General features: G+C 44.8%; 1 protein-coding gene across 2 annotated transcripts in view; it reads left to right on the top strand.

Annotated features, from left to right (window-relative positions):
• LOC124285930 overlaps positions 1-22,457 on the top strand; it is a 102,317-nt gene extending 79,860 nt beyond the window's left edge. For both annotated transcript variants that reach the window (XM_046722207.1, XM_046722206.1), the window contains exons 9-10: positions 17,380-17,629; positions 22,034-22,457. In XM_046722207.1, coding sequence (XP_046578163.1) covers positions 17,380-17,629; positions 22,034-22,146 — 363 coding nt within the window. In that variant the 3' untranslated portion in view covers positions 22,147-22,457. The remainder of the gene's footprint in view (positions 1-17,379; positions 17,630-22,033) is intronic.
• Positions 22,458-22,783: the final 326 nt, after the last annotated feature.

The raw sequence follows: 22,783 nt of genomic DNA, 5'->3' as shown, positions 1-22,783 counted from the left end.
CAGACACAATATCTTTCCAGTGGTAACATTCGACCAGCCCTTGTATTGGAAAGCATCCGAGGTCATTCAAGCTGCACCAGAGTATCATACTGTGAAGAGTATCATACTTAGGCTAGGTACTTTCCACATGTTCATGAATCTACTTGCAATAGGTCAGGTCTGAAAAACATTCTGGAAATAGTGTATGGTGGGCACCTTCTAGTAGACAAATGTCTCCACCAAATGATCTTGAAATCGGCAGTGGAAGATAACCCAGATCTTGCAAACCATGTGCTTGAAATTGAGAAAATTTATTCCTCCTTGTTAAAGGGAGACAAACAAATTGAAGAACTCAGACAATCAGTGTCCTTCATTCAAGTGATCAATGAACTTGACAAAAATAGGTCCAAACTTAGTGCAGACTCCAAAACAAGCCAGTTGTGGATAGGATATCAGAAGATGCTTGTCACGGCTCGAGAACTGATCAAAGCTGATCGCACTGGATCCTGGGATGATCATCTCTGTGCTATAGCTAATGCATTGCCAATATTTGCTGCAGCTGGACATTACAACTACCTAAAATCGGCTTACCTCTATAGCCAAGATATGGCAGAGCTGGACACCAAAAACCCAGAAGTTTTTAAGAAGTTTCAAGATGGTTTCCATGTGATCCGAAGAACAAACCAGTTTTGGGCAGGCCTCAGTAGTGATCTAGTCATCGAACAAACACTAATGAGATCAATAAAAAGCACAGGAGGCTTGACCCATGGCAGTAAGATGACAGAAGAACAGCGAACACTATGGACAATGTCAGCACCCATTACCTCTGAGTTGAACATTGCCATGCAAGACTTCAATGAACTCACATACTCCACGAGTGAGCAACATAAAGAAGCCAGTGTAAGCCAGGATTGAGAGAGGACGCTTCTGATCTGTTGAAGATACATTCCAAACTCTCTTCTTGCTCTCCTTTCACCTCAGACCCAGCATTGAGAAATATCATAAATGGTATCGTTGCAAAGCGAGGATGCAAATGTTCATGAATATGACTCAATAGGGAAAAATATTATTGACAAAATGGTTGGACAGCCTGTATATTCTTTCTCCATCAAAAGGAAAAGAAAGAAGACCTTGGGACATTCTACTGCTGTCCAGGTTGCTCCTGACAGAACAATGGATCCTAGTTTGCTGTTTCAACGATTCCTGGTGGTGTCAAGAACAGGGATTTGGCATTTGAAGAAGTGCTGAAATATGAGTTAAGTCCATACCCACCATCTCTGTTTGAGGACAATAAGATTATGAGAAAGGCAGACAAACCTCAACTAGCTGAAGCTGTCAATGATCACTGTAAAAAGATAGCAAGATGTGATCACACATCAGATGTCATCCCACAGACTGAAAAGTATGTGCTAGATGGAGGCTCCTTGCTACACAAGCTAAAGTGGAACAACGGTGACACTTACGGGAAAATTGCGAAAGAAATATGCAGATTTCACAACTAAGCACTATGGGATGGCAACTATTGTTTTTGATGGGTATGGGACTGGCCCTTCAATAAAGGATAACACACACCAAGCGGCGGGGACAAAAACAGCTTCGGACTGTTAACTTTACACATGAAACTGAATTTGAAGGGAAGAAGGAAGAGTTCCTATCCATAGACAAAACAAACAAGGTTTAATCAACTTGATAAGTGAGAAACTTAAGGAAGCTGGATGTAAAGTCATTCGGGCACATGGAGATGCAGATGTTGACATCGCATAAAGACTGCAGTAAACAGTGCAAAGACCCATTCTACCACACTGATCGGAGAGGACACTGACTTATTGATTCTTCTGCTGCATTACTGTATGGCAGGTGGGAATTCACTCTATTTCAGATCAGACAATTCTTCAAAAGTCAGTCTGAAAGTGTACAACATCAACTGGATGAAGCAACTTCTTGGCAATAAGCTGTGCACCCAACTGTTATTTCTGCACTCATTTACAGGCTGTGATTCCACGTCTCGGATTTATGGCATTGGGAAAAAATCAGTGTTCCAGAAACTTGGCAAAGGTGATCAAGCCTTCCAGCTATGTGCAGATACTTTCACTGCAAAAGACGTCGAACAAGCAAAGATAGAGGAAACCGGTCGCCAGGCCATGGTGATCCTATTTGGTGGAGAGAGAACATGTTCCCTGGCTGCATTGCGTTACAGTGTATTCGCAAAGAAGGTTGTGGCTGCTAAATCTTTTGTTACACCTGAACGCCTTCCCCCAACGGAATCAGCCACCAAGTTTCACTGTCTGCGTGCCTATTATCAGGTCATGGTTTGGATGGATATGGAAAAAAACCTCGATCCATTGCAATGGGGTTGGAAACTTGAAGACAACCACTTTGTTCCCATCATGACATCACTAAATGCTGCTCCAGACAGTCTTATCAAGATCATACATTGTAACTGCACAACTAGTTGCAGTTCCGCACGCTGCAGCTGCAGAAAGAATGGACTTCAATGCACGACTGCCTGTGGACTGTGCCAAGTGACATGTTGTGACAATCCAGTCAATGAACCCTCAAAAGAAGAAGTGGAGGATAGTGATGAGGACAATAATGACAATGATGAGGACAAAGATGAGGACTAAATAGTGTCCTTGGTAAAAACCTTGTTATGGAACATTATCCTAAAATTGTTTTTTTAGATGATATTCTTCTACTTAAAATGTATACCAATGGCAACATTCCTATGGATAATACTGACTTTCAGATTTCCACAAGTCAAATCCTAAATATTTTGTCACCAGTTGTTTGGTCAACCTTCAAAACCATAGATAACAACCAAAAACTATGCTTTGGACTCAATTATTGACAAAGGTATAGTGATTCTGGTGATTGGAAAGTCCCAACGGCGGCCATCTTGGAAATACCCGGTTTTACCCATAATGCACGGTTGGATTTTGGTAGACTTTTTTTCTGTTATAAAGCATACCTGGTAGGAGACAATGTCACCAAGAAACCTTTTGTTATAATTTTTTTTAGGTTACCTGCCATATTCACCCGACTATATATTCACAAAGAGTATTTAAAATTTCAACACATATACCCAGTGCAAATATTAACTATAGCAAAGGAGAGGGTTTTGTGTATATCTAGAAAATCGAAATGAATATTAACTATAGCAAAGGAGAGGGTTTTGTGTATATCTAGAAAATCGAAATGAGAAATACGTGCTTCCGGAAGATTTCTTTCAGAGCGAGGTCGACTGAACAAGGAGAAATTAAAAGTAAAAAAAACATATTAGAATCTATTCACAATCGTAATATTAGAGAGGATAACAATCACCGGTGTGTTTTAAATACTTGAGACAAGCATTGAAAAGGATCTATAAAGGAAAAGGAAAAGAAAAATATTCGGAATAATCTGAAGTGATCATGTCCGATATGGCTTCCCTTTGTTTCATTCGTTTTTATTTTCTACTCACAAAAAGACTAAAATAAGATATGGACGTAAAAAATTTACAGCAAAGATTCTTAAACATAACAGAGACGGAATGGGCATGTTTTATTAGCTACAAAGAGATCACATGAACCTAGATTATGTCTGGAAATGTTTTCTAATTTTGCCGCTATCGGTTCAAAATGGCGGAAGTCATTGTCAAGTCGTACCTGTTTGGCGTGAAGAAATCCACGAGTCGACGACACTTCCTTGCTTCAGCCTTCACAGCTTCTTCTCTTTTCCTCTTTATTCTTTCTTTGGTTGACATTGTGAGTCAGAATGAAAACGAACAAAGCCGAAATCGCCATGACTTAAATAGGTAGTTTTATTGAACGACAACAAAATCCGGGAAGGGAGCTAACTCCTGCCTTTGTTAAAATCCGGAAAATATTGGATTTTTCAAAGGGCAGATAATGCGGTGATTCAAAAGGGCACAGCGCTAAATGAAAAGGGCAGGGCGCTAAATAAAAAGGGCAGGGCGCTGAATTAAAAGGGCAGGGCGCTGCGCCCTGCCAAATATGCCTGGGGGAAACACTAACTCCGGCGTCGTCGAATCCGCGTGTGTCCCCGAGGTCGGAGATCCCCGCATTGATGCATTTTTTCAACCTCATCCCGGGGTCTTGTGCGCTAGTCATTTTATGTGCAGCGTTATGCTGAGGTATCCTATATTCACAGGGTTATGATTTATATCTAACACCGATATTATCAGCTCTGGGATGTTACCCCGGGTTAACCTCTTATACTGACGCGGTGAAAACGCCTCGGTTCTGCCGTCGTTGTATTTCTCTGTTTTCACCGGTATGGCTCTCAGTATCATGGAAGGGTGACCCCCTTGAATGTTGTCCGTTGTGCTCAGCTGGCCGAGATGAATGCACAGCTCTCGATCGCACGATACTAGGTCGGGTAACCGTGCCTGTGGACGGTAGTTGTTGGTTTTATCTCGTCAGGCGACATACCGAGTGTCCTCGCCAATGGTCGACCGAGCCTCAAGGAGTTTCTTCCGTTGTTGATTAACACCACTGTGCCGTTTGAGTCGTTCATCTTGAGTTCGGCTCCCAGGGGCTTGAAGACCTCGTCGCTTAGCGAGCACACGCTGTAGTAGCTGTCAGTTATCTGATTGCGGGCGCCACTGACGAACAGCTTGTTGTTGTTGACGTTGATGTTAGTCCATCGTGGTAGGTAGGTGATATCGCAGAGTGCGACTTCGAGTTGACCCGACGTGTTATCGATCGCGTGCATCAGCTGAACGGCCTCGCCGCTCGTTTTTCCTGGAAGTGTTACGTACATGTTAGAGTATATATACTCATTATATAATACTTTTAAAATGTACTCCCCAGGAGTGTTTTACCCTAAACTGGACATAGATTTCCCACACAAGATCGTGGTCACTGCTGGGATGTATTTCGACACCCAGTTTATAGATGTGTTCGACCGGTATAAGCTTTCGGTGACTAACGTCAAGGCAGTCCACGCTTGGTTCAACAACCCGATGCAGTTCTGGCAGAACCAACTCAACTTCGCCGTGTGGTGCGCTACAACGGGGTGTGGTGTGACATTGACCGACACTCGGCGGGGACCGCTGAGTCAGTCTGTGTTCACGTTCCACATGTACTACCAGGTCAGGCGTATCCTCAAAGAGATCAGCGCCCCGCTCCCACAGGACAAAGCATGGGACGCAGTAAACAACCAGTACGATAGACGGGCCTATGAACGTATTTGCAACGAATTCGAACTAAACCCGAGGACGGATTGGCGTTTGCCGGGGCCGAACCACGGGCTGGGTATCCCCATTGTTCACAACATGCCCCTTGTTGAAGCCAGCGAGAAGATGAAAGAATGGGGGTACAATTCGTATCATCACCTCACAACAAACGAGTGGGATGACCGTTACATGGCTTTCGACAACAGCAAGGATTACCAAGTCTGGAGGTTTGAGCAGGGGGCAGCGGATGACTGGAAAAAGTTCATGCTGGACACGTCGAAAGGGTTCACTCGTGCCGGTGTAATCAGATTGAACAACTCGATTCGAACGTACGTGTGGGCTGTGTTTGCGCGCAGGCGCAAACCGTTCCAACATCCTCGGTCAGGGGACTGCTTACGGCGGCTCAGAAACAGTTCGTTGTTAAGCGTTGAGGATGCTATCAATGCTCCAGTTGATCTACCGAGTGCCATCAAACGCTACCAAGACGTGTTGGAATACGCCCGGTCGAAAGTCGACTACGTGTTCGACGTGGGACTGTACATGGCTCCGGGCGATATGCAACTGAGAGTAAAAAAAGTGGTGGGCTACAACAAAGAAATAGTCATAGCCAGCGGCGGGCCAAAAGTTTGGCGTCAACCCGATGTTAACACCCCAAGTCCGCCACCCACGACCGGTGAAATGGGTATAGTGGCGCCACCCCCAGAGCCTAGGGTTCAACCCACACCCCCACAGCCCCAACAGCAGGCGTCCAATCAGCAGCACATCGATCGTAAAACAGCCCTGGTGGTTGGCGGGGTCGAGGCCGGGTCTGGACTCATTTGGCTAAAAATTCCTTAGCCGCTACGTACACCAGACCCGCAACGGCGACGATGGCTGCCCATAGGTTTTGGCCAAGCCACGTGGCAGTTTTAGCCAGAGCGCTCAGCAGCCACGAGACGATGCTACCCAGGATGCCGGGCAGGGCTTCGGCGGCCTTACCAGCCAGTTTAGCCAGGGCCTCCCCGAGGGATTTCAGGTGTTTTTTTATCCAGTTACCACCACTTGGGGGTGTTGGTGTGGGGGTACCACTGCCGGCGGCAGGCGTCAATGACACGACCAGGGTTGATATGATGAAGCCCAATGCAGTCAGAATGCTGGCGATGGTGATCCCTTGCTCTCGGAAGAGGATTCGGATCCTGTTGGCCAACGTGGTGTCCTCATTTAGGACTCGATTGATGGTTTCCCGTACACGACTGATCTTTGATCGGAGGGCTTCCCAGTTCGAGGAAGCGGATTCCAACCGAGTCCGTCTCTCGTCTTCCAAGTTTTTTATTCTCTCCTCGATACGACGTTTCATTTCACCGTCCGATTCGGTGAGTTTTATTTTCTCGCGAGCGATGTGCTCGTCGACTTCGTTCAGTTTCCCCATGTTGTTCACGAGTTCTCTGCGTACATGTTTCAAGGCTTCGTCTAGGCCTCGCAGTTCCCTCAGGGTAAATTCGAGGCCCGTCAAGGGGTTGTCATGGTACGTGGCCAATATTTTTTCAAGACTGTCTGATGTTTCTTTAGCACGTTGGGGTACGTCCCCGGTATTACTGAGTTCGGGCCTGGCGGCTTGCAGATCTTGGACGACCTTCGGGGGAAGCTTAGGCCGTGAGCCCCCGTAATCTATGAAGCCTAGTTCATCACGGATCAGTTGACTCCCACCAGAGGCGACTGGTGAGTGTTGACAAAGCATACGGTCCTTTCCGTCTTTTTCATGATATCGACCCGGGTGAGCCTTCAATCGCGAAGCGTGCCCTTTTATCGATGGTAAACTTGGAATAGTCTCGCACCAACGGCTTGATGTTGTCTCTCTTTTCAACTGCGGCGTAATAATCATCGACGGCCGGCTGTACAAGTTCAGCACTTAAGGGGTTGTTCGTGAATGTGGTGTCATCCTCCTGAACGCCTGGGCACTATCATCCCACATACCATCCATAGGGATGTACTCATGACCGCCTTCAGCCATTATTTAATATTAAACTTTTTATATTTTATCTATATAACAATGTATGGTAGGAAACTAGATCCTTTCGAAGATCAAGAGAGCCTCTAGGCGCCAGAGCCGTCGCCAGTCGGTGACCATCACCAACAATCCCAGCAAGATAGACCAGAACCAAACGCTGCTGGTTAGATTTCCAAACCTGGGCGAGAATGACCTTATCGTACCAGGCACGGTTCGACTGACGTTCAACCTCACGCTGACCTCCGACAATGACAAACGCGAGCTAGTGCGGAATGTAGGCCGAGCCATCATCAAGAAAACCACTATCAAGATCAGCAGTAACGAGGTGCTGAGTATCGACGACAGCGACGTCTTTCACTGCTACGGGGACCTCTGGAAAAGCGAGGGAGAACGCGTCAATGACGTGTACCAAGGCATCAGCAAATCAACCCGGTTGCTGCGTGGGGTACGGCTTCACGCAAGACCAGTTAGACAAGATCACGGACGGTGAAAAGGCCATCGCCCAAGCGTACGGGAACAGGTTCTGCATGCCGACGTTTTACCAGGCCGCGCTGGGTGATAGGCTTGAATACGAGCTCACGTTTAACGACTACAGCAAAGTAGTGCGTACACCGAACGGTGATGAAGCCAGTTACACCATAGACAACATCTCTCTGGAGTTTGACATGGTCACTAGCCAGGAGCTGGCCAGGCAGGTTCGAAACCAGTACTCGGGGAAGGTGGCCATCCTGTATGATAGGGTCCTGCGGCGTAGATCGGTCGTGCGGGATAAGAGCGACACTGTGTGGAATATCAATCTGAACATGCCGGCGCGATCAATGAAAGGTATCCTGGTCATCCCCGTGGAGGATTACGAGCCATTCCGTAGGGACAGCGAGAAGTTTTTCAACCCCAAGATTGAAAAGGTGGAAGTGACCATCGAGGGCGTGCCCAACCAGCTGTTCAGTCATGGTAGTGGGATCAGATAAAAAAGCTACCGGCCAAACAACACCACATAACCAAAGACTTGGACCTATCCTCCGTGCAGATCGGTGAATACCTGACCACCAAGTACGCGCTATGGTTGGACATGCGATCCACGGACGACGATAAACTGCACGGTAGCGGTCGCCGCATCGACAACGGCAGCGAGGCGATTACAATCCAGATCACCAAGAAGGCTCAACCCGCGGGCAAGTTGAAATTATATCTGTACGTTATTATGGACGCGCAACTTAATATAGACAATGGGAGATTCGTGCAAGCCATCTACTGATTTGCCTGCTAGCAAGCCACTGCCTGCTCGCGGTATTGATTTACCCCGCGACCCACACTGCGCCATAGTGTGCGGGCAGACGGGCTGTGGGAAGACCGTTTTCGTGCTGGATATGTTGGAGGGGTACTACCGGGATGTGTTCGACAATATCGTTATCATGTGCCCTACCCTGCACATGAATAGAACGTACACGGAAAGACCTTGGGTGATGACGGACCCGAACGTACACAAAGTCGACCCGGGAACACGTCTGCAGGACTGGTTGAAAGCTTACCACAACAAATTTAAAGGGGAGTCGACGCTGTTCATACTGGACGACTGCAGCGCTAATCGTGAGATAACAAAAAAGAGAGACATTTTATTGTACCTGGCCTTCTCCGGCCGGCACGCAAAGCACAGCGTCTGGGTACTAACGCAGAAGTTCAACTCGGTGTTGAAAGACCTCAGGGAGCAGACGCGATGGGTAGCCTTATTCCACTGCAAGGACAGGGATTCGTTCGAGGAGTGTTTGAGAGAGGACGATGTGATGAGCAAACATGATAGGGAACGTGTGAAGAAACAGCTTGCTGAAACTAAACATGCTAAGCTCGTGCTCAAGACCGACCAACCCGTGGCCTATAGGGTGTTTTAGCTTAGCAATACTCAGCAAAGCTTAGCAAATGCTTAGCAAAGCTTAGCAAAGCTTAGCAATGCTTAGCGCTTAGCAATTAATTGTTACAGTTCTATAGGGAAGACCGATGGTTGTTTTTGAAGTTCTTGTCGTGTGCAACTTAACCTTTATTTCGCTGTGTTTCACCTGCATCGGGTATTATATTATTAAAACTAAAACTTGCTTATTACATTATGAGATGGAGTGTGATGAATTGCTAGAACAACTGTTGGTGCCACAGTCACCACAGGTGAGTGACGACAAGCGAGAGGGACTGGTGGCGCTGGCTGTTGGCGGCAAAGCCAAACATTACTTTGGGGAATACACTCCCCCGATAAAATTCACAAAATGTCAGCCGAAGAAATCGATAAGCTGTACGCTAGATACGAGGCTAGACTCGGAGCCGAGATGACAAAGACTATAGGATCGGCTATGACCCAGATATACACTGGTATTGCGTCGTACTTCCTTCCCATTCCCCAGGAATGCCGACTTTACCTGTGGGAGGACCTCGAGAAAGAACCTTTCATTGAACACGCCTTGAGCTCTATCAGCTGCATGCTGTACCACAAATACGGTATGTTTTTAGCCCCGGTGATGGCGGCGATTATCACAGCAAAGCATTGCCAATTTAAGGAGGGGGAAAAATAATAATAACAGTATACAAGATGGATGCTGCCCAAGAAATGACACAGGAGGTGACACCTCCGGAGGAGACCCCACCCCAATTGGAGGTGACCCCTTCAGAGGAAACCCCCACGTCCCAACCCCCTACAGTCACCAGGCAGAAGAATCCTAAGAGAGTACCTGCGGTAAAAGGTGGTCTAACCAACATAAAAGTAACACGTGGAGCCGGGCTCCACTCCTGTTGATTGCAGGCGCAACTGCTGTCGTGGCTATCTCATGGTTATATAATAAACAACCACGGGAGGGAAACCCTCCCCCACAATTAGAGGTCAACCCACATATCATGTTATAAATATATATTTTTTATATAATATACATAATGTCTGAGGGGAAAACGTTTGTCAACGATGCATACCACGCCACCGTGGTCGCCAGTCTAGCCGTAGGGTACGCTCGGTTGACCAAAATGGTGCTTAAACAACCGACTATCAAGCTAGATTTCAACCTGCAGGATATGGGTATGCTCATAATGAACCTGGGTATGGCGATGGCCACCAAGGACATCCTAGTAAAACAAGGGATCCTACCGGAAAATATTTTGAAGTAAATGTAACTATATAAAGGATGGCTACGATCGCCATGATGGTCGGCGGGGCGTTAGTAAACGCCCTGGCATTTTCTGGGAGTAATTTCCTCTTCTCGAAACTACGGGAGTCACACGCGGCTGAGATACAGGCTGAACGGAAGCGCACGACATAGCTGTGGAGCGATTACAAGCAGCGCAATCTGAGTCTGGAGAGAAAAAGCGTGTCAGAGGATCGATTACATTAACGAACAACTCAGGCGTGAGAACCATGCCGTTAAAACATTCCACGATGTCGCGACGCGCGGAGAGAATACTCCCTACTAACAGGTAAACAGTTAGAACCACTCCATAAGCCCACACTCGCTCAGTACTACACACCATCCCGGGGCAAATGGACGGGAATTGATCTTTATCGCTGGGTCAAGCAGCGACTGCGCGTTGGTTGCAAAACAATTATACTAAGTACTCATATGGGTATACCAAAGATGAGACCTGCCCGCACCGATGCCAATATATACTTATGGGGAAGACCGAGGCCTGCGGTAGGAGATGCAGGACTGAGGGGTACTGTTGTTTTCACATGGGAAGCCCGAACTACACGTGTTCTGTGTGTGGTATCGGGGTGAAAGGTCACTACTGCCTATGCAAAGCTCACGGGGCAAACGTAGTCAGGCATCATCTCATCTACGAGATGAAAAAGGACTACAGAAAAGAACGTAGGCGCCTCCTCAGGATAGCAGTGTAGTGCCCCAATAAGAGACTGTGCACACCTAGGTATAACAATGTTTGTGGAAATTGAGCCCAGGGAAAGTCGTTGCCTGAGAAGCTGGCAGATGGATGTGGGGGAAAGTATAGATATCAGTGTCCTCAAACCCATGATTGTTAGCGAACTATATAAGGGGTGCTCGTTTACAATCATGGTGAAAGTAGGGTTTGATGTGCCGTGGGCTGGGCACACTTGGAATTACTTTGATGGTGGCCGAGTAGATGTGCATGGGGAGATAGATATACTTGTTGATGACTCGTTGCAAGTAATACAAAACACCCTACTATGTTGCGCATGTTCCGGGTGGGTCGAGGGTATAATCGATAAGGTCTATCTAGATATTTACTAAGGATTTTATAGCGCCTCTATTTTTTTATCAAGGTTGGAAGAGTTACCTCCCTTGCCGGCGGCCCAATTAGAGATCGATATACTTAGGTGTGTACGCAACTATGTCTACTACTCGCGAGCTCAAGCAGATCGCCAGGCGGCGGGGTGTAATTGGTTATTCTAGAATGAGGAAACCACAGTTGTTGAGGTTACTAGGCCTACAACCCCCTCCCACAGTAAAACAACTAAAACTCCGAGCAAAAGAGCTTAGGTTGACGGGTTATTCCCGCCTGGGGGGAGCCGGGTTAGTCGCATTATTAAACGACCCCGTTCGCGTGTAGCTCCCCACTGTAAAACAATTAAAAGTTGAGGCACGCGATTTGGGGTTAGCTGGTTATTCCCGTATGAGGAAGCCACAGCTTGTAGAACTATTACGGCAGAATAGAGCTATTGACCTAGAGTTCATGCGCACTGAGCGCGCTGTAGGTAACTATTTGAGAGGCTGGCGCATGCATGTTGATAGGAACATAGAAGCTGGCAGATGGATGTGGGGGAAAGTATAGATATCAGTGTCCTCAAACCCATGATTGTTAGCGAACTATATAAGGGGTGCTCATTTACAATCATGGTGAAAGTAGAGTTTGATGTACTGTGGGCTGGGCACACTTGGAATTACTTTGATGGTGGACGAATAGATGTGCATGGGGAGATAGATATACTTGTTGACGACTCGTTGCAAATAATACAAAACACCCTACTATGCTGCGCATGTTCCGGGTGGGTCGAGGGTATAATCGATAAGGTCTATCCTTAGATATTAACTAAGGATTTTATAGCGCCTCTATTTTTTATCAAGGTACCTCCCTTACCGGCGGCCCAATTAGAGATTGATATACTTAGGCGTGTACACAATGTCTACTACTCGTGAGCTCAAGCAGATCGCGAGACAGCGAGGTGTAATTGGTTACTCTAGAATGACCAAAACACAGTTGTTGAGATTACTTAACATACAACCCCCTCCCACGGTAAAACAGCCAAAACTCCGAGCAAAAGAGCTAGGGTTGACGGGTTATTCCCGCCTGGGGAGAGCCGGGTTAGTCACATTATTAAATGACCCCGTATCAAAGCCCCACACTGTGAAACAACTCAAAGTTGAGGCACGAGATTTGGGGTTAATAGGTTATTCCCGTATGAGGAAGCCACAGCTTGTAGAACTATTACGGCAGAATAGAGCTATTGACCTAGAGTTCATACCCACTGAGCGCTGTAGGTAACTATTTGAGAGGCTGGCGCATGCATGTTGATAGGAACATAGACATCGCCGATATCAAGCCTCTAATCGCTGATAAAGTCAATGAGGAACTAAACGATCTGGGAAGTATAAAGTTTCAAATCACAGTGAAAATGTCGCTCGATAAGCAGGGGAATGGGGTCACTGAGTACGTTCAGCCTTACTTCCGAGGTAAACAAGAAGTCGTGACTCACACAGAGACTATAGAAGAGTCAATCGATACCAGTTTTCAGCAGATACGAGAATACCTAGAACGCTACACACACATGGGGTCCTGGTTGGGTTGTTGATAAAATCGATAATGTTTATCTAGACATAGCTAACTACGTGCCATTCAGAGGCGGGTCGTACATAGATTTGCCCCCCTACTATAAGAAAAAACAGGCCATGGTCAACATCAAGAATAGAGGAGACGATTGCCTGAGGTTAGCTATCAGGTCAGCCTTGTTTCCAGCTGACACTAATTCGAACAGGCCTTCTAGTTATCCCCAAGACGATGGGCTCAACTGGGATGGTATAACCGAACCAACCCCCATATCTCAGATCACTAAAATAGAAAAACAGAATAATATAGCCATAAACGTCTTTGGGCACGAAGGCAACACAACAATAGTGCACAGGGTCAGTCTGTTGGGTCTGGGTCGCCGCGTTATCAATATATTCATGATCCAGCGAGGTGATAAGTACCACTACGCGTGGATAAAACACTTTAGCAGGCTGTTGTACGACCAATCGGCACACCGAGAAAAGAGTCACTTCTGCGAACGGTGCTTACACGGCTTCACACGAGCTGATTTATAGAATCACACCAGGGGGATTGCCAAGGTGTGGGGCAGACATGCCCAAGGAAGGCGGCAATATCCTAAAATTCGACAACCACAGGAATCAGATATCCGTGCCTTACGTCATCTACGCCGACTTTGAAGCCTTGGTCAAACCCGTTGAGGCTGCTGGGGGTACCCCAGCCACACAGAAAACACAGGAGCATGAGGCCTGTGGGTTTGGATACATGGTCGTCCGATGTGATGGGAAAACGTAAGCTCCCGTAGTGTATAGGGGTCCCTACGCGGCTGAAAAGTTTCTAAAGTGTTTGCAGGAGGAAGAGAAAAGTATTAGGAATGCACTGTATACAGTCGCTCCCATGCGTATGACCCAAGCCGACCGCTAGCTCACGCCTGCAGCACTCTATGCCACGTGTGTGATAGCCCACTGAACGGTGATTCAGTGAGAGATCACTGCCACGTCACTGGTAAGTATAGAGGCGCCGCTCACAACGCGTGCAACCTCAAACTTAGAATCACCCCCAAGACAATAAACATCCCCGTGGTCTTCCACAACTTGAGACTGTACGACTCTCACTTAATCATGCAGGCCATCGCGAAAGTCGACGGCAACCTGACGTGCATCCCCAACAACATGGAGAGATACATCTCTTTCAGCTTGAATGGCCTGAGGTTCATCGACTCGATTCAGTTCCTCCTGTCGTCACTCGACAGTCTGGTCAAGGCCAACGATACCTTCCCCATCACCGATCGATACACCGACGCCGTGGCTCGACCCCTACTGATGAGGAAGGGTGTGTACCCCTACGACTACATGGATGGCTGGGCCAAGTTCGCCGAGACCCGACTACCCCCATCAGAGAATTTTACAGCAACCTGACCGACTTCGACAATATCCCAAGGCGATTATTACGCGCGATTATTAACGTATGGAATAAACTGGGCTGTAAGAATCTGGGTGACTATCACGACCTGTACTTGAGGACAGATGTACTGCTGCTAGCCGACGTGTTTGAGACGTTTAGGCGGACGTGTTTCAAGCAATATCAACTCGACCTCGCATGGTATTACACCAGCCCAGGTCTGTCATGGGATGCATTGTTGAAAAAGACCGGAATTAAGTTGGAATTGCTCACCGATTACGACATGCACCTATTCATTGAGAAAGGCTTGCGAGGTGGGATCTCCATGGCTACCAAACGATATGCGAAAGCAAATAATCAATACGTGAAGGGCTACGACCCGAGCAAACCAACCAATCATATTCTCTACCTCGACGCCAACAATCTGTACGGCTGGGCCATGAGCCAGTATCTACCCACAAGGGGATTCGAATGGGCATCGCACGAGGTCGATGTTATGAGCATCGCGCCAGATTCGAACAAAGGTTATATCCTCGAGGTGGACTTAGAATACCCCAAGGCATTGCACACATCGCACAACAGCTACCCCCTAGCCCCCGAACGTATGAGGGTTAACCCAGACTGGATGTCTGAGTACCAACATAACTTGCTAGGTGGGCGGGTGGCAGACGTTGAAAAACTAGTGCCCGACTCAATGAATAAGACCAAGTACATCGTTCACTATCGCAACCTACAGCTGTACCTGTCGTTGGGTATGAGGCTGACCAAAATACACGACCTGGTTGCCCTACACATGAAGAAAAGCCACATCAAATTCAACCGGCCTGTTTACGTGGGGATGAGCATCCTCGATTTATCCAAACACATGATGTACGACTTTTACTACAACGAACTGAAGAAACAGTACGGCGACAGGTGTGAAGTGCTGTACACTGACACGGATTCCCTGCTGATGGAGATTCGAACCGAGGACGTGTACGAGGACATGAAAAAACTCCTCGATTTGTACGACACCAGCGACTACCCCAAGGACCATGCCATACACAGCACGGTAAATAAAAAGGTCCTAGGTAAGATGAAGGACGAGTGTGCTGGCACGCCCATAGCCGAGTACATAGGTTTGAGGCCTAAGATGTACTCCATCCTGAAGGCCGACAATGGTGAGATCCGGAAGGCGAAGGGTGTTAAGAAGTACGTGGTGAAACAACACATCAAACACGCCAGATTCAAGGAAGCCCTGTTCAAGACCCGTACCTTCAGGCATAAAATGAACACGCTTAGAAGTGATGGGCATAGGATATACGGACTGACTATAAACAAGACGTCCCTGTCGCCGATGGACACTAAACGTTGGATAGCTATTGATGGGATAAACACATACTCGTACGGGCATGAAAAAATTGAACCAAGAACATAGGTGTATATATAAACACGATACCCTGTGACAACGATGTCACGGAACCAGAGAAAGTTTGAGGCTATTTACTACAGCCCGCGTGGGTACTGGAAAGGAGCTAGCGCCATACATAAGCTGGCTAAAATGGCGCGAGTACCCACAGGTGAGGCCAAAGCGTGGCTTGAAAAACAAGCCCTGTGGCAGATCTATTTACCGGCACCACGCCACGTGCCTAGAAGGAAGTTCGGTATTAACATACCCAATAGCGTTCACCAGGCCGACCTCCTATTCCTACCCCACGACAAGAGGTACAAGTATGCCTTAACCGTCGTGGACGTTGCCAGTCAGAGCTGCAAGTTGACCCCGGGCCGGAGTTCATGGGTGTCGTGTCACACCTGCTAGACAAACACGATACCAAGGTCAGGCGTGGCACGGCCGGAGCCCATCGCAGCCAAGCCATAGTTGAGAGATTCAATCGGACTTTGGCAGAGCGCTTATTTGGGCATCAGTATGCGAGAGAGATAGCCAACCCGGGGAAACGATCGACTGAATGGGTAGCGCGGTTACCTCAGGTGGTGTCGGCCATAAACCATGAAACCACCCGTCTCACCGGCAAGAAACCAGCCGACGCTATCAAACTAAAATCAATAGTGGCAGAGTCGGCTGCGCCATTGCCTGGGAAAGAGAAACAGATAGGGCCCTCGTGAGGTACCTATACCAGCCGGGGGAACACGAGGGTGATAGTCGTAAGCGAGCCACCGATCCGATATGGTCAGTCAAAACTTACAATATAGATAAAGTGGACATCAAAGCCGACGAGCCGAACTTGTACTACTTGAGAGATGGGCCAGGGAGAGGGTTGGTTAGACAGGAATTATTGATCATACCGTACGGCACAATGTTACCTCCTGTCAACGCGGCATAGAGCTATCACGTGATCACGTGGGGTCGGGAAGTTAACTGGGGATTCAAAAGTAGTAGACACGATGGGGGCGAGATCTAAGGGCCTTTACAGCGACCTTTCTTGAAAGTGATCTCGTACCCCCATTACTTCTACTACTCAAGTCATTAGCAGCTTTGCAGGACTATAGGGTAACAAACACCATATTGAATAGCTACAGTCAGTTGTGCCCTCATTTTGTAATTAATATTTGAAAGATTCTACCCAAATTGGCATTAGGCAGTTGTTGGAATTATAATATTACAATGGCCAGTCACTAGAACAGGTGTACAGAGTTGTGGACAAAGGATTGACCGTGAGAACAAATCTGACTATATCTGTGTCCAGGTAATAGATCTGAGCAGTGTATATACATGGCATGTGCCCTATTCGAGTCAGACATGCCTAAATGAAAGTTGTGCACCCTTACATGAAGGTATGTTGTTTTTGCTGGACATCCCTTAGATCATCCAAGTGTCCTACGGTATGCAAAGGACTAAATTTGACAGAATTTGACATTACAGATGTGAAGAGATGTAGGTGCGATCAGCTTTTGCCTAGTGTACTGAAGTTGATATGGGTCCTGATATATTTTGTGGAGGGAAGGTTTTGGCGATGGGGAAAATGTGGGCTGAGGATTGCTTTTGCTTTTGCTACCAGTCAATGATAATGATGTGCCACAAGTCTGTAGGTGTCAGTTGCTTGAGTTCCCTCTGACCACAGACCCACCAGTCTCACACATGTGTATGTTTCAGCATGACAACCGGGATGACAATACATTCTTCCGACGAGGAAGGGGGAGAGGACGTTATCTGGGCAGCCGTTCTCGAGGCACAACAAGAGGATTTTTCCAAAGAACTGCATATCAACAAACATATCAGACTCCATACAGTAAGAATAAACAAATGAGTGTTGGACAAAGATACCGCGGCAAGCAAGGATACAGTCATGTTGAGGATTCTCACTCCATGGGGCACAAGACAAGGGACAGAGGTTCCCGCAGTGGTGAGTAGACAAGACATCATGTTGAAATCATCTACCTAGAATATACATCTTCGTAGAAGATACGTACATCTATGTAGAAGATACTTATCCCTACCTAGAAGATACATACATCTATGTAGATGGTATTTACATCTATGTAGAAGATACTTATCCCTACCTAGAAGATACGTACATCTGTATAGATGGTATTTACATCTATGTAGAAGATACTTATATCTACCTAGAAGATACGTACATCTGTATAGATGGTATTTACATCTATGTAGAAGATACTTATACCTACCTAGAAGATACGTACATCTGTATAGATGGTATTTACATCTATGTAGAAGATACTTATATCTACCTAGAAGATATGTACATCTGTATAGATGGTATTTACATCTATGTAGAAGATACTTATACCTACCTAGAAGATACGTACATCTGTATAGATGCTATTTCCATCTTCGCTCCATCAGCAACATCCGTCAATATCTTACAGCTGAAGCCACCCATGCCTTAGTCCGGGCGCTTGTGATTTCAAGGCTCGACTACTGCAACAGCTTGTTGTTTGGGATCAGTCAGAGGCTATTGGATAAGTTACAGAAGGTGCAGAACACGGCCGCATGTATTATCAGTCGCATTCCCAAACATGGCCACATCACACCTGTTCTTAAACAGTTGCACTGGCTCCCCATCAAGGCAAGAAGCGACTACAAAATCCTCTGCTTGACCTACATGGCCCGTCACGGACTTGCTCCCCCATATCTCTCTGACCTGCTTACTCCTTACTCAAACAAGCGCTGCCTTCGATCATCCAATCAGGAGTTTCTGTTCGTGCCAAACTTCAAGCTTAAGACTTTTGGAAACCGGACTTTTTCATATGCAGCCCCAACCTTGTGGAATTCTCTCCCATACAATCTGAAAGTTTCTGATAGTATTGCCACATTCAAGTCAGGACTCAAAACATACCTGTTTTCAATGTATTATTAGGAACTCTATTTTGGAAGTGTACATATTGCTGTATAAATGTGGGAGACTCTTTTAATCTGTCATTGTTGCGCCTTGAGCATATCTGCTGACGTGGAAAAGGCGCATGAAGAAATCTGCATTTTATTATTATTATGTAGAAGATACTTATACCTACCTAGAAGATACGTACATCTATATAGATGGTATTTACATCTATGTAGAAGATACTTATACCTACCTAGAAGATACGTACATCTGTATAGATGGTATTTACATCTATGTAGAAGATACTTATGCCTACCTAGAAGATAAGTACATCTATGTAGATGGTATTTACATCTATGTAGAAGATACTTATATCTACCTAGAAGATACGTACATCTGTATAGATGGTATTTACATCTATGTAGAAGATACTTATACCTACCTAGAAGATATGTACATCTGTATAGATGGTATTTACATCTATGTAGAATATACTTATACCTACCTAGAAGATACGTACATCTATGTAGATGGTATTTACATCTATGTAGAAGATACTTATACCTACCTAGAAGATATGTACATCTGTATAGATGGTATTTACATCTATGTAGAAGATACTTATACCTACCTAGAAGATACGTACATCTGTATAGATGGTATTTACATCTATGTAGAAGATACTTATATCTACCTAGAAGATATGTACATCTATGTAGATGGTATTTACATCTATGTAGAAGATACTTATACCTACCTAGAAGATACGTACATCTGTATAGATGGTATTTACATCTATGTAGAAGATACTTATACCTACCTAGAAGATACGTACATCTATGTAGATGGTATTTACATCTATGTAGAAGATACTTATATCTACCTAGAAGATACTTACATCTGTATAGATGGTATTAACATCTATGTAGAAGATACTTATACCTACCTAGAAGATACGTACATCTGTATAGATGGTATTTACATCTATGTAGAAGATACTTATACCTACCTAGAAGATACTTACATCTGTATAGATGGTACTTACATCTACATAGAAAAAGAATTTTGTCATTATTGTCAATTATGGCTACCTAAGTTGACAGTAGATGATACTTCTCCTAAGTAGATTATAAATCATGTACATAAATATCAATATCATCTATGTTGATGAAAGTATGATCTTTGCAAATTAAAGTATCTTCTTCCTAGATAAAAAATTATTGTTAGACTAAAATGCATCCAAAGGTTGCAGATTGTTTGTTTTATTGTTTAACTCTGCACTCAGCAATATTCCAGTGAGCATCCATCTATGCAGTATGGATGTGATGGCATGTGTCAACCAAGTCAGCGAGCCTACCTACCTGATCCCGTTAGCCAACTCTTATGACAAGCATGGGTTGCTGAAGTAAGGACCGCATTAAGCAATATTCACTCATTCACTTTCTGAAGTAAGGAGGATATCTGTTGAAAATACTACAGATTTTATGGTGTGATGACAGCCAGAATGGGAATTTTATGATATGAAAGGTAGTATTCCAAGAATTATACACACTGATGGATATTGTTTGATACGTTGCCTGCACATCCCTTGTCTGTCTTGGTCACGGGACAAGCCCATCATGATCTGTTCATTTTCCACTTAGTTCTTCCTGTTTTCTACCATTACCATCACTCATTATGGCTTTATATTTCTGTATTAATCTTTTTACCCCACTAGTTTTTGGAATTCGGAATAAAACATTTTTGGCGTTTCCATGGCAACAAGTTCGACTTAGAATGAAATTAGTGGTAGTGTTCTTTTCCAGAGCAGAACTCTAAAACCGTTCTCTATTTCTTCACCAAACTTGACACATAGATAGATCTGGTGGTGTACTGGTGCCTCTTGGTAGTTTTGGAATTCTGAATAAAATATTTTTGGCGTTTCCGTGGCAACAAGTTTGACTTAGCCTGAAATTGGTGGTAGTACACTTTTCCGGAGCTGAACTCTAAAACCATTCACTATTTCTTTACCAAACTTGGCACATAGATAGATCTGGTGGTGTACTGGTGCCTTTTGGTAGTTTTGGAATTCTGAATAAAATATTTTTGGCGTTTCCATGGCAACAAGTTTTACATAGACTGAAATTGGTGATAATGCTCCTTTCTGGAGCAGAACTTTAAAAACCTTTCAATACTCTCCTTCCACTTTTCTATATACACACCTAAATATTTGACATAATCATAACTCGTAGACATAATCATGAAGAGTATTTTGCCATTGCGGGGGATATTGATGACTTTGTCTTCTTGTTTAATTTTAAATACTTTATATTTCTTTATCCTGACTCATACTTATTGCTTATCTCCCCTTTCTCCTGAGGTACAGTGGAAACCTCTGTCCTATTTTTCCAAGAACAGTTTAAAAATAGCTCACCCCAAATGGGCCTCTCCCCGCGCTTGTGCACCAGCAACCCACGTGACCAGCGAGAGCTCATCAGTCTCTCCATTTTCGCCCTTCGGGACAGCAGGGATGATTCCCTCTGTTCATTATCCAAGCTAATCCTCCTTTATTTCAGCCCATCCATCAAAATTTATGCTTGTTTTTTCATCTCATATCCTTTGTATATTATTTTCAAAAATTGTCGGGGCGGTGGGGTAGCCTGGTGGTTAAAGCGTTCGCTCGTCATGCCGAAGACCCCGGTTCGAATCCCCACATGGGCACAATGCGTGAAGCCCATTTCTGGTGTCCCCCGCTGTGATATTGCTGGAATATTGCTAAAAGCGGCGTAAAGCCATACTCACTCACTCACTCACTCAAAAAATTGTCATTTATTAATTATATTTTTCAGACTATTAGAGAGTGTTGTAGGCTTATGAAGACATGTTCTATTTGCAAATATGAAGTTTCTAATCATGACCCACACTCTGTGTGCTCTTCATGTGTTAAACACAACTGCAATTTAAACTTTAGGTGTAAATTCTGTGCCCACTTAGGGGAATTTGAATTTACTGATTATTTATTGGCCTTACAACATAAAAAGGTATATATAGGATAATAGTCGACATTATTATCTAATTTGACGGTAATGTGGTCTCTTGTCATTGATGTGATATATATTAATGCTGCTGCTAGCATGGTCAAAATATGGTTTGCTGTTGTTTTAATGAATTTAATCAATTATAGAGCAACAGTTGACTTATTGTATTTGTGATCCAATATTCATATGCTTTACCCAGCATTCTGATTTGTATAACATTTGCAGCCCATATTGCAGTCGATATTTTCTATATTTCTAATATATATGTACAGTTGTATACTGAACTTCACCTCTTTATTTACATGTGTGTGTGTCTGTGCATGCTAGTGTGCACACGCTATTTGACATATACTCATAAATTGATGCTGACTAAACAGCCGAAAACTGGACATTATTGTTATTTCTATTATTGTTTACCATCTGTATTGTTATTTTTGTTTTTTTGCAGGCTTCGACCATAGATTTGACAAAAGGGGCTCAAGTGAACACGGAGAATGGAAGCATGATATGTATGATAAATTAGAGAAGGAAGAAGACAACAGACCTACAAGTACCACATGACAAATTGTTTCCAGTTTCAAGATCAGTTCTTCAAACTGGATCTCTTGGAATGCAGCATAGACTGAGCATTCACCAAAGAGCAGCAAATAATTGATTATATTTCATCAGTTGTGCAGTCTTTTGGGTTTTTTTCAATGTCAAGTTTTATAACTGTGGTACATAAGGTACTGATTTGTATTACACTTTCCGTTCGAACACAAGTGTTGTTCCAGCAAGGATCTGAACAGCCATACTGACATCTTTTTAAAACTGTTTTTGTGCCCTTGTGCACTATTTTGTTGTGACTTTCTCAATACAGGTTCTGTAGGTTGGATGAGTCTTGGGCTGTGTAGGATTGTTTCAAATCCAGATACCAATACACATACAAGAGAGCCATGTTCTTTTGAAGCACACAGTGCTTGGATGTTCTAGTGATGTGGCATGTCATGTATGTCTCCATAAAACACTGCAGATTACTCTGGTAAGATTTACTAGAGGTCAGTCCATTAGTACATCAGTAGGGTTAAGATCAGAAACGTCAAGAGCTTATGTTCACAGCGAATGTGATTGTAAAATGTTTTTGCCATTTTCACATAATTTCTTAAATAATGTTTAAACTCCTAAATCCTGCAGGATTTATTGTAGGTCAATGAAACTT

This window comes from Haliotis rubra, unplaced genomic scaffold (assembly GCF_003918875.1).
Source record: "Haliotis rubra isolate DU_JTF1 unplaced genomic scaffold, ASM391887v1 Scf370, whole genome shotgun sequence".
NCBI classification, from domain to species: domain Eukaryota; kingdom Metazoa; phylum Mollusca; class Gastropoda; order Lepetellida; family Haliotidae; genus Haliotis; species Haliotis rubra.
The sequence above is the reverse complement of the archived record's forward strand: the minus strand, read 5'-3'. Positions and strand labels throughout refer to the sequence as shown.